Genomic DNA, 13,846 nt, shown 5'->3' with positions numbered 1-13,846 from the left:
GCCTCGGCCTCCCAAAGTGCTGGGATTACAAGCGTGAGCCACCCCGCCCGGCCTTAACTTCTTAATCTCTAAAATGAACCTCTTCCTCCTTGTGCTTCTTCCTGGTAGCTTCTAAGTCATACCACACCCACTCTCAGGAAATCTTTTCAAGGTTATGAGCACACTATTACCCCATCTCAACTTGTTCACATGTTAAGTTCACAAATACATTTTTTTTTTTGAGATGGAGTTTTGCTCTGTCACCTAGGCTGGAGTGCCAGTGGCACAATCTTAGCTCGTAGCAACCTCTGCCTCCTAAGTTCAATCGATTTTCCTACCTCAGTGTTCCGAGTAGCTGGGATTATAGGCGCCCAGCACCACACCTGGCTAACTTTTGTATTTTTAGTAGAGGTGGGGGTTTCACGATGTTGGCCAGGCTGGTCTTGAACTCCTGACTGCAGGTGATTTACCTGCCTCAGCCTCCCAAAGTGCTGGCATTATAGGCATGAGCCACTGCACCCGGCCATGGCTAATTTTCTGTAGAGACAGGATTTTGCCATGTTGCCCGAGCTCATCTCAAACTCTTGGGATGAAGCGATACTCCTGCGTTGGCCTCCCAGAATGTTGGACTTACAGGTGGAAGCCAGTGCATCCGGCCTGTCCCTCTTATTTTCTTCAATCCTTTTTTTTTTTTTTTTTTTTTGAGACGGAGTCTCACTCTATTGCCCAGGCTGGAATGCAGTGACGCAGTCTCGGCTCACTGCAACCTCTGCCTCCCGGGTTCAAGCTATTCTTGTGCCTCAGCCTCCACAGTCACTGGGATTACAGGCGTGTGCCACCATGCCTGGCTAATTTTTGTATTTTTAGTAGAGATGGTGTTTCACCATGTTGGCCAGGCTGGTCCTGAACTCCAGACCTCAGGCGATCTGCCCACCTTGGCCTCCCAAAGTGCCGGGATTACAGAGGAGAGCTCCCTTGCCTGGCCTATTTTCTTCAGTCCTCTTAAAGCCTTCCTTTTCAGCTTCCCATCTTCTCGTTCTACTTGATTAGTGTTAGTCCCTGAGGATCAGTCTCTGACCCTCTATTCTTCCCCTCTGTTCCCTTAATTGCTTATTCTTCATGTCCTTTCTCTCAGTTCATTTCATAAGCTAGCTGGAACAGCTTTTTTTTCTTTTCTTTTTTTTTTTGAGATGGAGTTTTGCCCTTGTCACCCAGGCTGGTATGCAATGGTGCAATCTTAACTCACTGCAACCTATGCCTCCTGGGTTCAAGCGATTCTTCTGCCTCAGCCTCCCAAGTAGCTGGGATTACAGGCATGTATCACCATGACCGGCTAATATTGTATTTTTAGTAGAGACAGGGTTTTTCCATGTTGGTCAGGCTGGTCTCGACCTCCTGACCTCAGGTGATCCATCTGCCTCAGCCTCCCAAAGTGCTGGGATTACAGGCATGAGCCACTGCGCTTGGCCAATTCTATCTTTTTTTTGATACAACTTTGTATTTGTGTGTTGTTGTTTATCCTTTTATCCCTAGAGTTTGAACACCTTGAAGTATCTTTTAAAACTTTCTTTTTCTTTTTCGTTTCTATTAACATGTCTTCTATACTATCTTTAAAAACTTTCTAATGTATAATACATAAGTATTCAGTAAATGATTATTGTTAATGATTTATAAAAGTTCAGTAATAAAATTAAGTATTAGGGTAGATTAAATGGCCTCCAGTCTTTTTCCATTGACCTTTTCTCATTGATGATAATAATAGCCAGCATTTTTTTAGCATTACTGTTAGGTTCCATAAGAAATAATTCGTAGGTTTTCTTTTGCTTTTAACTCTCACAGCAGCTTTGTGAAATGATGCTTTATCGCCATATTACAGATGAGGAAATTGAGGTTTGGAGAGAAAAATGATTTGCTCTGGGCTTCTTTACCAGATTTTTCTGACTCTGAAGTTCATATTCCTAACTGCTGCAGTCTAAGAAAGCTGCTGTTATTTGCGGGGGTTTTTTGTTCGTTTTTTGGTTTTTTTGAGAGGAGTCTCACTCTGTCACCACGCCGAAATGCAGTGGTGTGATCTCGACTCACACCAACCTCTGCCTCTTGGGTTCAAGCAATTCTCCTGCCTCAGCCTCCCATGTAGCTGGGATTACAGGCGCACGCCACCATGCTCAGCTAATTTTTTTGTATTTTTAGTAGAGATGGGGTTTCACCATGTTGGCCAGGCTGGTTTTGAACTCCTGACCTCAAGTCATCCGCCCATCTCAGCCTCCCAAAATGCTAGGATTACAGGCGGGAGCCACTGTACCAGGCCTGTTACTTGTTTTTAAAAGTTTTGTTTGTTTGCTTTTAAGGAATGCCACATTGAAGGAGTGCTGTTAATTCAATTAGTCTCAGTCCATACCACAGAGATAACTGGCCTGTGGCAGCCAAGTGTGCATAGTGAAGCTGCTTTTTAGAAGGAAAACAAAAACAAAAACGAATCCTCAATCCAGGAAGAAATGCCTGAAAGAGCCACTTGATTTACTTCCTATCTTTATACGCATCCTCTGAAGTATCAATTGCAGAATCTGTTTACCTCTAGGAATGTATTTGACTTTGACACAAAATTAGATTCTATAACCCTGATTCACTTGTGTCAGTTGTCCCAGATTTCAGATGACAGTGCCAAACTGTTCCTCTAGTATGTTCTCAGCTCTGGAACTACCAAACAAGTTTATTCATTAAGTAATGCCAGGAATTGGTAGCTTCCTGGAAACAGAATTTGTCAACCTGATAAACCAGGTCTTTTAATAACATCATGTTATACAGAATTAGAAATGATTTCTCCAGTCATGCTTGTGGATCTGACTCAAAAAGTGGTATGTGTTTGTGTGTGCCTGTGTCTGTATGTGTATTCACATCCATCTTCGTTCAATATCTGAGTTGAAAGAACTGAGAATTCTCAATTCTTAGGGTGGTTAATGTTGTTACTGATAACTCCTTGTGTTCTGTTTTTAGGAGTATTGTTGGATGCTCCTTAGAGAACACCTAGTCATAATCCTCTTTATATTGATCCCAATTTATTATTACAGTTGACCCAATTAATTTTATATATATTTAATAATATATAAGCCATTTAATACATAAACCTGTGCATATTATATGTAAGCCAATCTTCCTAGCTTAGATGTTATGCTTCAATTTTTAAACTTTGGTTGTGAGGGTAAAAAACAAAACAAAAAACCAAGTTCCCTTTTTTTTTTTTTTTTTTTGGGACAAGGTCTTACTGTTGCCCAGGCTGGAGTACAGTGGCATGATCATGGCTTACTGCAGCCTTAACCTCGTGGGCTCAAGTGATCCTTCCACCTCAGCCTCTCAAGTAGCTGAGCCTACAGCACACACCACCATGTGCAGCTAATTTTTTGTAGAACAGAGTTTTGCCATGTTGCCCAGTCCGGTCTTGAACTCCTGGGCTCAAGCAGTTAGCCTGCCTTGCCCTTCCAAACTGCAGGGATTACAGGCATGAGCCATGCTGCCCAGCCAAGTTCCCTTCTTTAAGGAAGCTATAGGGAAATTGCTAGAAGGTATAAAATAATTGATGGGATTTATATTTATTAATTTTGACTGATGTCTTTTTATAGATACCCACTTTCTCCTCATTCATTATCCCTTTTACTGCATGCTTTTGATATTACAACTGTGTCACTCTCATACATACTTTTGTATATATTTTGAAGTGGAATCATATGGGAAGTTACACTTCTGGTGTTTTTCCTGCAAGTTTTAAATCTAATTTTACTTTCCTGAATAAGCAAAAACTTTATAGGCACCTTTGTCATTTTCTGCAACTCGTCAGAGGGCATATAGGGCATGAGAGCAGATTTGGTCTAGGAAAAGGGGATAAGCAAATAAGGGGAGGGGGTGGGCACGGTGGCTTACGCCTGTAATCCCAGGATTTTGGGAGGCTAAGGAGGGAAGATCGAGGGAACTCAGGTATTTGAAACCCAGCCTGGGCAACATGGTGAAACCCTGTCTCAATAAAAAATACAAACATTAGCAGGGCATGGTGGTATGCACCTGTAGTCCCAGCTACTCTGGAGGCTGAGATGGGAGGATTGTTTGAGATTGAGGGGTGGAGGAGGCTGCAGTGTGCTGTGATTACACCACTGCATTCTAGCCTGGTAACAGAGTGAAACCCTGTCTCAATCAATCAATCAATCAATCAGTGGTGGGAGAAGAGACTGGAGCAGTTTTACTTCCTACGTTTCATGCTGTTCATTTCTTTCCACAGGATATTAGAATATTTCCAAGGGACAGTGATAAAGGGCAGAAGATAGGCACTCTCTTTGGGTGGAGTCTTTTGTATTTGCTGCTTTTAAGGTTTGCCCCAATCCCCCAAGTGACTCACTTGTCACCAAAGCAAGTATAACAACTCATCCCTCATGTTCCCTTCCTGATCAACAGATTTATTCATTTTGAATCTCCAAATGCTATTTGAATGGGCAAAGATTTCTTAAAGGACCTGGGGAACATTTGTAAAACATGGAATTGGGCCGGTTTGTGTTGTGGGTTTTGGCCAGTTGTTTTCAATGGATGAAAACTCTAGTACTCCACGCTATTTCAAGAAAAGGGGATTAAAAGTAATGCCAGTAAGATGGAGACAATGCATTGCCTGGTCAGTTTAGGGAGGAAAAACAATAGAACTGCCCTTTGACTTCCCTATGGGAAGTAGAAGGCCTATAAACTTGTAAAGAGTTGTGGGGGTTGTTGTTGGTGGTGGTGGTGGCGGCATTCAAATGCTAGGCTTGTAAAACAACTTTTGTTCAAAGCAACTAGTTACCTGAGGTCTTTATTTGGTACCTTTTAAAATGTGCTCGCCTCCTTATGATGCTTTAAGAATAAGTCTGGGACTGACACTGTGCCATAATCAACTCTCTATGGATTCATCTTTTCATTCAGTACCATATTACATTGTACCGTGTTGTTCTTCAGTTCAACTTTTCATCTATTTTTCCTGGTTGTTTCTCTGGCACTGGACAAATTGCTCTGCTTGAGTAGGTCCCTTCTCTGCAGTGAATGGGTAAATATTGCTGCTGGAAATCTGATTGGAGCGCTATTAAGAAATCATTAAAGGCCAGGCATGGTGGGTCACACCTATTATAATCTTAGCACTTTGGGAGGCCGAGGCAAGAGGATCATTGGAGTCGAGGAGTTGGAGACCAGCCTGGGCAACATGGGGAGACCCTGTCTTTACAAAAAAATTTAAAAATTTGCTAGGCATGGTGGTGCACGCCTGTGTTCCCAGCTACTCTGGAGGCTGACGTGGGAAAGTCACTTGAGCCCCAGAGTTCAAGGCTGCTTAGGGCTGCAATGAGCTGTGATCACACCTCTGCGCTCCAGCCTGAGTGACAGAGTAAGATCTTGTCTCAAAGGAAAAAAAAGAATCCATTAAAATTCAAATTACCATAGTCTGACCTTTTGGGTGGTATCAACTGCATGTGATTATAGTTACAGGGTCTGTCATTTTACCTGGGCAGAACTCCCTAAGTATTAGTCATATAGTTTGTGAAAGAGCTTTGCTGGTCTGTATTGAAGTATCTTTAGTCCATGTGCTTTCTTTCATTGCAGACGAACAGGAGGCATTGAACTCAATCATGAACGATCTGGTGGCCCTCCAGATGAACCGACGTCACCGGATGCCTGGATATGAGACCATGAAGAACAAAGACACGGGTCACTCAAATAGGCAGGTGTGTGTGACCCTGGCAGAGCTAAATGAGATTTGTTGGGAAGGAGTTTTCAAGTGGGAAATATATGAAAAACCAAAGATACTTCAGTATCAGGGTTGAAAGGTTTTGACCCCTTCCTTTCACAATCTCTTAAGTGCACAGTGATACATACCAACCAGCTAAGGTTAAATGGAAAGTGATATTGGGAGGCCGAGGCAGGTGGATCACCTGAGGTCAAGAGTTTGAGACCAGCATGGCCAACATGGTGAAACCCTGTTTCTACTAAAAATACAAAATTAGCCAGGTGTGGTGGTGCATGCCTGTAGTCCCAGCTACTCAGGAGGCTGAGACAGGAGAATTGCTTGAACCTGGAAGGCAAAGGCTCCGGTGAGCTGAGATGGCGCCACTGTGCCACTGCACTCCAGCCTGGGCAAGACAGAGCAAGACACCATCTCAAAAAAAAAAAAAAAGCGATATATACCATGCAGGTATGGATATATGATCTGGATTGTGTAAGCATTTCATCTGTTATGGGGACAAGATTCGTAGACGTTTTTCTCCTTTACTGATAATTGGCACATATTTAATTCAGATTCATGATCCCTGAGTCAGAATGTTTTTAGCTACCTTATAGTATGTAATCAGGAAAAATTAATTAATTTGGCATTAGCTTATGTAAAATGTAATTAGGAAGGTAAATTTATTAATTAAAATGTCACATAGTATATTCCAAAGGCAATAATGATTGATTTTGTTATTACAGTTTACAGTTGTTTCACCTTATTAATGCAGGTAGTTGAGAGTGTATGTTTTATTGAGAGTTGTATTCTTCTTTAGGAAAACATTTCCTATTTTTCTTAACATTTGAACTTGTGTGTCATTGAGAATCTTCTCACCTATAGTGCCACTTACCTGTTTCTTGGGTACTTTGGCCTGCAGAGAGGAGTGAATGATGGGGAGCTTTCCTACCTAGTGGATATCCAGCGCTGTGTCAGCTGGCTCTGTTGGGCATATTTGGTGAAAATTTGTCTATGACATTCTCCCTTGTGGTTCTGTTTATCAGCTAAATTCCTTTCTTTTCATTTGCACCTTGTTTACCAATTCTTCAGAATTGGTTCCTAGAGATAGTATAAGGCCCTAGAACTTTTCCTGTCTGTGGTCTGCTAGATAGAGCCTTCCAGAGTATTTCCTGCCTTTAGGAATCCTAGGGACCCCAGGGGGAGTGAGTCCTTTTGTTTCATGTTAAAACAAGGATTAGTTTAAAAAGCTGCTTTTATTGTTGTTACCTTACAGTACTGGAGGTATAAACAGATAAGGGCCCATTCTTAACACTATTTTCATATGTTATTTTGTTTGACTTTTTGGGTTCTCCCTTGCTATAACTCATTTGTATTCAAAACCACTTTTGGAAGGAGCATTTTACCAGAAGTGAGTCCCCTCCCCCACGCGTGAGCCTAATGACCTCACTTTCCTTCCTGTCTTCCTATGTAGAGTGTGCCTGCTAACATTGCTCAAGTTAGCTGATCTTTCTTCAGACTGGACTATTAGCGTGAATACCAGTTAGTGGGTTAAAAGAGAAAGCTTTCTTGAATTGGAAGGCCCAAAAGGACCAGGCTGGGAAAAGGAGGGGTAGAATGGTCGCTGATAGTTCCTTGAAGGAGGGTTCCTTTTTAAGAATCCTTCTGCTTAGAGCCTAAAAGCCATGATGAGGGAAGTCTTGCTCTTTTGCTGTGTCTCCTGCTGAACTGTTAAGAGTGAAGCCAGTGGTTATGAAGGCAGAAGACTGAAAAGGATTGACTGTTAGAAAGTAATCTTAACAAGAGGTACTGGCTCTTTGGATCCACGATTTACTTCAATGTTGTCAAACTTAATATTGCACGAAGGATACAAATTATTAACCTCAGTTTTTTTGTTTTTAAAGAAAAAACACAACAGCAGCAGCTCAGCCCTTCTGAACAGCCCCACAGTAACAACAAGCTCATGTGCAGGGGCCAGTGAGAAAAAGAAATTTTTGGTAAGGATCCAGATTACCTGTTAAAACCAAAATGTACTTTTAAATCTGCTATTCATGCTGCAGGAGTGAAATTCACTTCCCAGACAAGTTTTTAGGGGATTTGTAAGAAGCATTGGTTACCCATGACCTGTATTCTATACTTCTAATCAGCATTTCTTACCATAGTATTATTCATAAGCAGCCTCTATCAGTGCTGTCCAGTAAACTTTCTGTGATGACAGAAATGTTTCATATCTGTGCTGTCCAATGTGGTATTGTAGCCACTAGCCACATGTGGCTGTTGAACAACTAAAGAACTACATTTTTTTTTTTTGAGACGGAATCTCGCTGGGTCACCAGGCTGGAGTGCAATGGTGTTATCTCAGCTCACTGCAAGCTCCACCTCCCAGGTTCAAGTGATTCTTCTGCCTCAGCCTTCCGAGTAGCTGGGACTACAGCCGCGTGCCACCATGCACAGCTAATTTTTGTGTTTTTAGTAAAGACAGGGTTTCACCGCGTTGGCTAGGATGGTATCTCTTGACCTCGTGATCCACCCACCTCAGCCTCCCAAAGTGCTGGGATTACAGGCGTCAGCCACTGTGCCCAGCCTAAATTTTAAATTTTGTATCATTTTAATTAAATAGCCACATGTGGCTAGTGGCTATTGTATTAGACAGCACAATTTTATGTACTATGTAAGGGACTGTTGATTTATTGGGCAAGAAATTACATATATGGGCCGGGCGCGGTGGCTCAAGCCTGTAATCCCAGCACTTTGGGAGGCCGAGGCGGGTGGATCACGAGGTCAGGAGATCGAGACCATCCCGGTCAACATGGTGAAACCCCGTCTCTACTAAAAATACAAAAAAATTAGCTGGGCATGGTGGCGCGTGCCTGTAATCCCAGCTACTCAGGAGGCTGAGGCAGGAGAATTGCCTGAGCCCAGGAGGCGGAGGTTGCGGTGAGCCGAGATCGCGCCATTGCACTCCAGCCTGGGTAACAAGAGTGAAACTCCGTCTCAAAAAAAAAAAAAAAAGAAATTACATATATGCTTGGAGATGTGTAGAGATGCATTGGTATGTTCATTCCTTACATATACATCATGAGTTTCTATACATTGTGATAAGCTAATAATGGGAATTCTATCTAAGATTCTGTTTTAGGAAGATTGTGAAGATGTGGAACTAGTATGGCTATTTAGAAATCGAAATTCAAAGTATTATGTTAATATTGGGCAAAAAGGGAAAGAAAATGCTAAGACAGATTTTCCTCTTAATGAAGTCAAGGTTATAGAATGGCCTGTCCTGGGAAGAGTAGCACATGTTTAGCTTCTGACCAGGAGAGATATTCTTCAGCAAAATTCTGGAAGCAGAAAAAGAGAAAGTCTCAACAGATATATTTCTGGGGAAAAAAATGGGGTAAGAGGCAGTGCCGGGAAGATGTAGGGGAGAGGTATTTATAGCCTAGTATAATGAAAGGAGCCTGGAGTTGTTAATAATCCTCTAACATAGGACTTTATAATTCACAGAGTTATACATTTATTATTATTATTGTAGTTTTTGTTAGCTTACGTCTGGGATAGAATGAACAGTTTTCTTCATTACCAGTTCTTCTGCCAGAAAGTCCATGCTTAGGAAGAGAGAGGAATGAAAGATCAAAACCTAATTTAAATGGTGAAGAGTTGCCAAATTTGGTTAAGAAATGTCAAATTGGATTACAGATACAAATTGTGGAGTCCCAGCTGAAAAAAACTAAGTATTTTGGCTAGCTGGAAAGGTTGTTTATTCATGGGTGGAATGGTGCTGGCAGAGGTAAACAGGCTTTCACTATGAGAATGGCAGTGCTGGCTACAAGACAGAGTCAAGACTGGCACAGCTTCATGGGGTTCAAGCTTGGCCCAGTAAGGAAAGTCAGAGTAGCTGTGGGTTCATTAACAGGATTGTTTGGGGGTTGAGGCCTGGAAGAACCGAAAAACCTAATTTAGTACCTCTGCTTGGCAAGACTTGAGACATCCTGTTCCCTAAGTAAACAAGCTTGGTAACTAATTTAAAAAGAATGCATTTGAGAACAAATAAGCAGCTATGGAAGTACATGGGCAATGAGCTATTAACTGTTTTCTTTTTTTTTTTTTTTTTTTAAGACAGAGTCTCACTCTGTCACCAGGCGTCAGGCTGGAGTGCAGTGGCATAATCTCGGCCCACTGCAACCTCTGCCTCCCAGGTTCAAGCAACTCTCCTGCCTCAGCCTCCCGAGTAGCTGGGACTACAGGCGCACACCACCATGCCCAGTTAATTTTTGTATTTTTAGTAGAGACGGGGTTTCACCATGTTGGCCCAGATGGTCTCAATCTCTTGATCTCGTGATCTTCCTGCCTCAGCCTCCCTAAGTGCTGGGATTACAGGCTTGAGCCTCTGCGCCCGGACCTATTAACTATTTTCTAGGAAGTAGATTCTGTATTCTCTGCATTCTAGGAGTGCATATACTAGGAGCATTCTCTGTATTCTTCCTTCTGTATATTGGGTCTCTGGAAGCCTACAGCATTATTAGAGCTAATTGAACATTCTTAGATGTGTGGCACATCTAGGGCCTAAGAATAGTTTTGCAGGCCATGATGTGCAGTGTCCCTTTAGCAGTCATCAGCTCACAGTGCATTATTAATGGCAATTAGTTCTCTACGGGTCTGACAACTTAGTGTGGTGAAAAGAATGCTGGCCTATGGCTAAACATGCTGGAGAAGAGCTTGCCTGGCCACAGGGACAGAGCAGTGCAGACCCAGCATGTGTCTCTCATGTGCCAAGTGGAGCCCCCAGCCAAGAAGGCAGCCACACCAGCAGAGGGTGACGAGGACAATGACATTGACCCATTTGGCAGTGACAGTGAGGAGGAAGACAAGGAGGCAGCCTGGCTGTGAGAGAAGTGGCTGCGGCAGTATGTGGAGAAGAAGGCCAAGAAGCCTGCGCTGGTGGCCAAGTCCTCCATCCTGCTGGACGTCAAGCCTTGGGACATTGAGACCAATGTAGCCCAATTGGAGGCCTGTTTGTGCTCCACCCAGCTGTATGGGCTGGTCTTGGGGGACCTTCAAGCTGGTGCCCATGAGCTACGGTACCTGGAAGCTGCAGATTCAGTGTGTGGTGGAGGACAACAAGGTGGGACAAACTTGCTGGAAGAGGAGATTACCAAGTTTAAGAGCATGTGTAGAGCATCAGCATTGCAGCTTTCAACAAGATCTGATGCCTGAGAGAGTATGTGTGTGTGCAAGTGTGTGAAGCCCTGCCGCAATTAAAAACTGAGATCAGCAAAAAAAAAAGTGCTGGCTGGCTTAGGAGTCTTAGAGTTGTTATTCGTTTATTAACGTAGGATTTTATAGAGTGATTTCAACAACAGTTAACATCAACACTGTAGGCATGTGTATAAGGTGTACACAGCTCTTACTCAATGAACAAAGGTATTGAGTAGAGGCAGGAAGGAAATCCAAGTCTTCTGATTCCTAGTCAGAGTAATTTTTACCATGTATAAGCCATATAACCTTTCTGAAGTGAGTTTTTCCTTCTGAAATATAGACTTAATACGCACTGTGTCTACCTCTTAAGATTGTTGTAAGATCATAGACAGAATGTGAAGTGTTTTATACGGTGTAGAACAAATGTACAAATGTAAAGTTGTAGTGGTTATGTCACTTCTTATGTTTTGGCACTGCAGATGTGAGCTTTGGGGAAAGCTTCTAATCAGAACTGTGTATAGTGTAGTGGAACTGAAAGGATTAAGGTTTTTCTGTCTTTATAGCATTATCATTACTGAAGCTAGACTAATTTCTGAAAATCCCAATGGAGGAAAAAATGGAATCCTTATTTCCGTGGGTTCCTGTGTCCCTTGAATCTTATCAAAATGGTAGGTAGATACTTGAACAGAGTCTGGGTTCTGGATCTAACCCTCTAGATATTCGAGAGTGGGTGCTTCAGAATGGAAAAGCTGCTTTCTTCATGGTAGGCACAAGCAGATCAGGGCCTTGGCTATCAGCTCTAGAGGAAGAGAATTCCAGGAGCTGTTCCCCAAGCAGGGTCAGTGATTACGCAGACTGTCTTTTGCTTTCAGTGTGAAAGACCTGACTCTTCACTACTTCCTTTCTCTTTCAAGGGTTATTGATAAGATTGGCTGGCCAGTTAGAAAATAAGATATAAAACAACACACAAGCCTGGCATTATATTTTGTAAGAAGGTTGCTTTATAATCATCTCTTCCACTGACCTCCTACAATTTTCCTGAGTCATGCTTAAAACTAAAATTTTAATTTTTTTTTTTTTTTCTTTCATTTACTTAACTCTCTTTGGCAAAATAAGGACTGCAGTTCCAAAAATAGGGGAGGCGTCAAAGGTTTGTAGCAAATGCAGGGAGAGGAATCAGTACAGAATCAGAATGAGGATAAGAAGGATGGTGGCTGAGGCCTTTGCCAGGTCAAATTAGTTCACAAACCTTTGGTGAATAAATACTGATTTTTATGAATTCTTGAAAGCTTCTTGGGTTACATGTTCAGCTATTGAGTTCAGACTTTGAGAAGGTCATTTCTGCTTTAGTGTTATTGTCCGTTATTCCTGTTGCCCCTGCTGAGTTCCTGAATCTGTAGCTCAACGTGGAGGCCTGCACTGTCTGTCTCCCGAGCGTGGGTCTCACTATTGCTCTCACCACATTGCCTGTGGTGGGCAGGGGACTTGAAGCTGCTTAGACCTGAAGTTTTGTGCTGGGACTTTTTTTTCTCAGTAGCTGTGATACTCTCCATTCACCTTAACATGTGCCTATGGTCAAGATTCTTAGACATACAAAAGAAATGTATGTTATATTCCCTGTACCCTGGGAATCATGAAGTCTTACTGGGAAATGAAGATTACATGCAAGAAAGAAAGAAAGTAAGATATGACTGTGCCTCACTGTGTGGTACAGAGAGTGAGTGCTATAGAAGGCCAGAAAAGTGAAAGATGAGCTTGGGCCAAAAGAGTTATGGAGTCATTTCAGGTGGAAGGGTACTTGAACTAGGCTGTGAAGGAAGTATAAACGTTTAGATAGGTGGAAAGGAGGAAGGGTGGCACTCCAGGTCAGAAAACAGAATGATTAAAGGCCTAGGGGAGGAAGCAAACATGGCATATAGCAGGAAACAAGGTGAGCATTGATCTGGCTTTAAAGGGGAATTCCTGTGGGGAACAGATAGTGTGAAATGATCAGGTAAACTGAATGAACCTAAATCCCAGAGGGCTTTGAGTGATAGCAGAGAATTTAGACTTTATTCCATAGATCATGGAAATCACTAATTACCTTATGAACAAAGAAGGAATACGGTGAAAAAGGTGATTGAGATGGTTGAAACTGTAGAGGGATGCAGAGAGAGTTGGAGATGGGGAACTGAAATGTATAAAGTTGGCTTTAGGACTCTGGGAGCAAGGGGAAGGGGTCTCACTGAGATGTGATGTCGGGGAGATGTCGGGGAGAATGGGAAGCAGAGTCATACCGGAGGCCTCTGAGAGGAGAATTGGAATTTGCTCCCTGGCTGTGAGGGGGAAAAGTAGGAAAGAATCAAGCATTACTCAGAGGTTTGATCCTGTGTAGCTGAGAGCACAGCAGTACCAATGTTAGAAATAGTGACACTGAGCCAGGCATGGTGACATGCACCTATAGTCCCAGCTTCTTGGGAGGCTGAGGCAAGAGGATCGCTTGAACCCAGGAGCTTAAATCTGTAGCGCCCAATGATAGTGCCTGTAAATAGCTACAGCACTCCAGCCTGGGCAACATAGCAAGACCCCATCTCTAAAAAGAAAGTAATAGTTGAGAAGGTGACTAGTTTAGGAAAGTAGTTGATGTAGACACATGGCTAGATCGAGTTTGAGATTACAGCAGAAAAAAAAACTTAAGAGTGTGTGAGGTGTGTATGTTGATTTTTGTGGATCCATAATCTGTTATCTGCAGTTCTGAGATCCAAACAGTCCTACAAACTAAAGGCCCGTTTTTAGTTTTTTTAGTTTCTATTTATTTATTTTTTTTTTAATTTGCAGGAGACTCAATTGGCAACCAAACCTTTCTTGAATAGACATGGGGCAGTTTATAGTCTTTCTATAGAAAGACTATAAATTATAGACTCATGCCTATAATACCAGCACTTCGGGAAGCCAAGTTGGGCAGACCAC

At 42.4% G+C, this 13,846-nt stretch overlaps 1 protein-coding gene and 1 pseudogene across 4 annotated transcripts in view; both read left to right on the top strand.

Annotated features, from left to right (window-relative positions):
- MAP3K3 (mitogen-activated protein kinase kinase kinase 3) overlaps window positions 1-13,846 on the top strand; it is a 73,022-nt gene that overhangs the window by 5,476 nt on the left and 53,700 nt on the right. For 2 of the 4 annotated variants that reach the window (XM_017549175.2, XM_017549176.2), the window contains exons 2-3: window positions 5,584-5,705; window positions 7,606-7,698. In XM_017549175.2, the coding sequence (XP_017404664.1) occupies window positions 5,584-5,705; window positions 7,606-7,698 (215 nt within the window). The remainder of the gene's footprint in view (window positions 1-5,583; window positions 5,706-7,605; window positions 7,699-13,846) is intronic. The other 2 variants (XM_017549177.2, XM_017549178.2) reach the window with 1 other exon arrangement.
- Window positions 10,001-12,077, top strand: LOC108318309 (annotated as a pseudogene).

The sequence above is a fragment of the Cebus imitator genome, unplaced genomic scaffold, assembly GCF_001604975.1.
Source record: "Cebus imitator isolate Cc_AM_T3 unplaced genomic scaffold, Cebus_imitator-1.0 Scaffold217, whole genome shotgun sequence".
NCBI classification, from domain to species: Eukaryota; Metazoa; Chordata; class Mammalia; order Primates; family Cebidae; genus Cebus; species Cebus imitator.
This window is presented reverse-complemented; position numbering and strand designations above follow the sequence as displayed.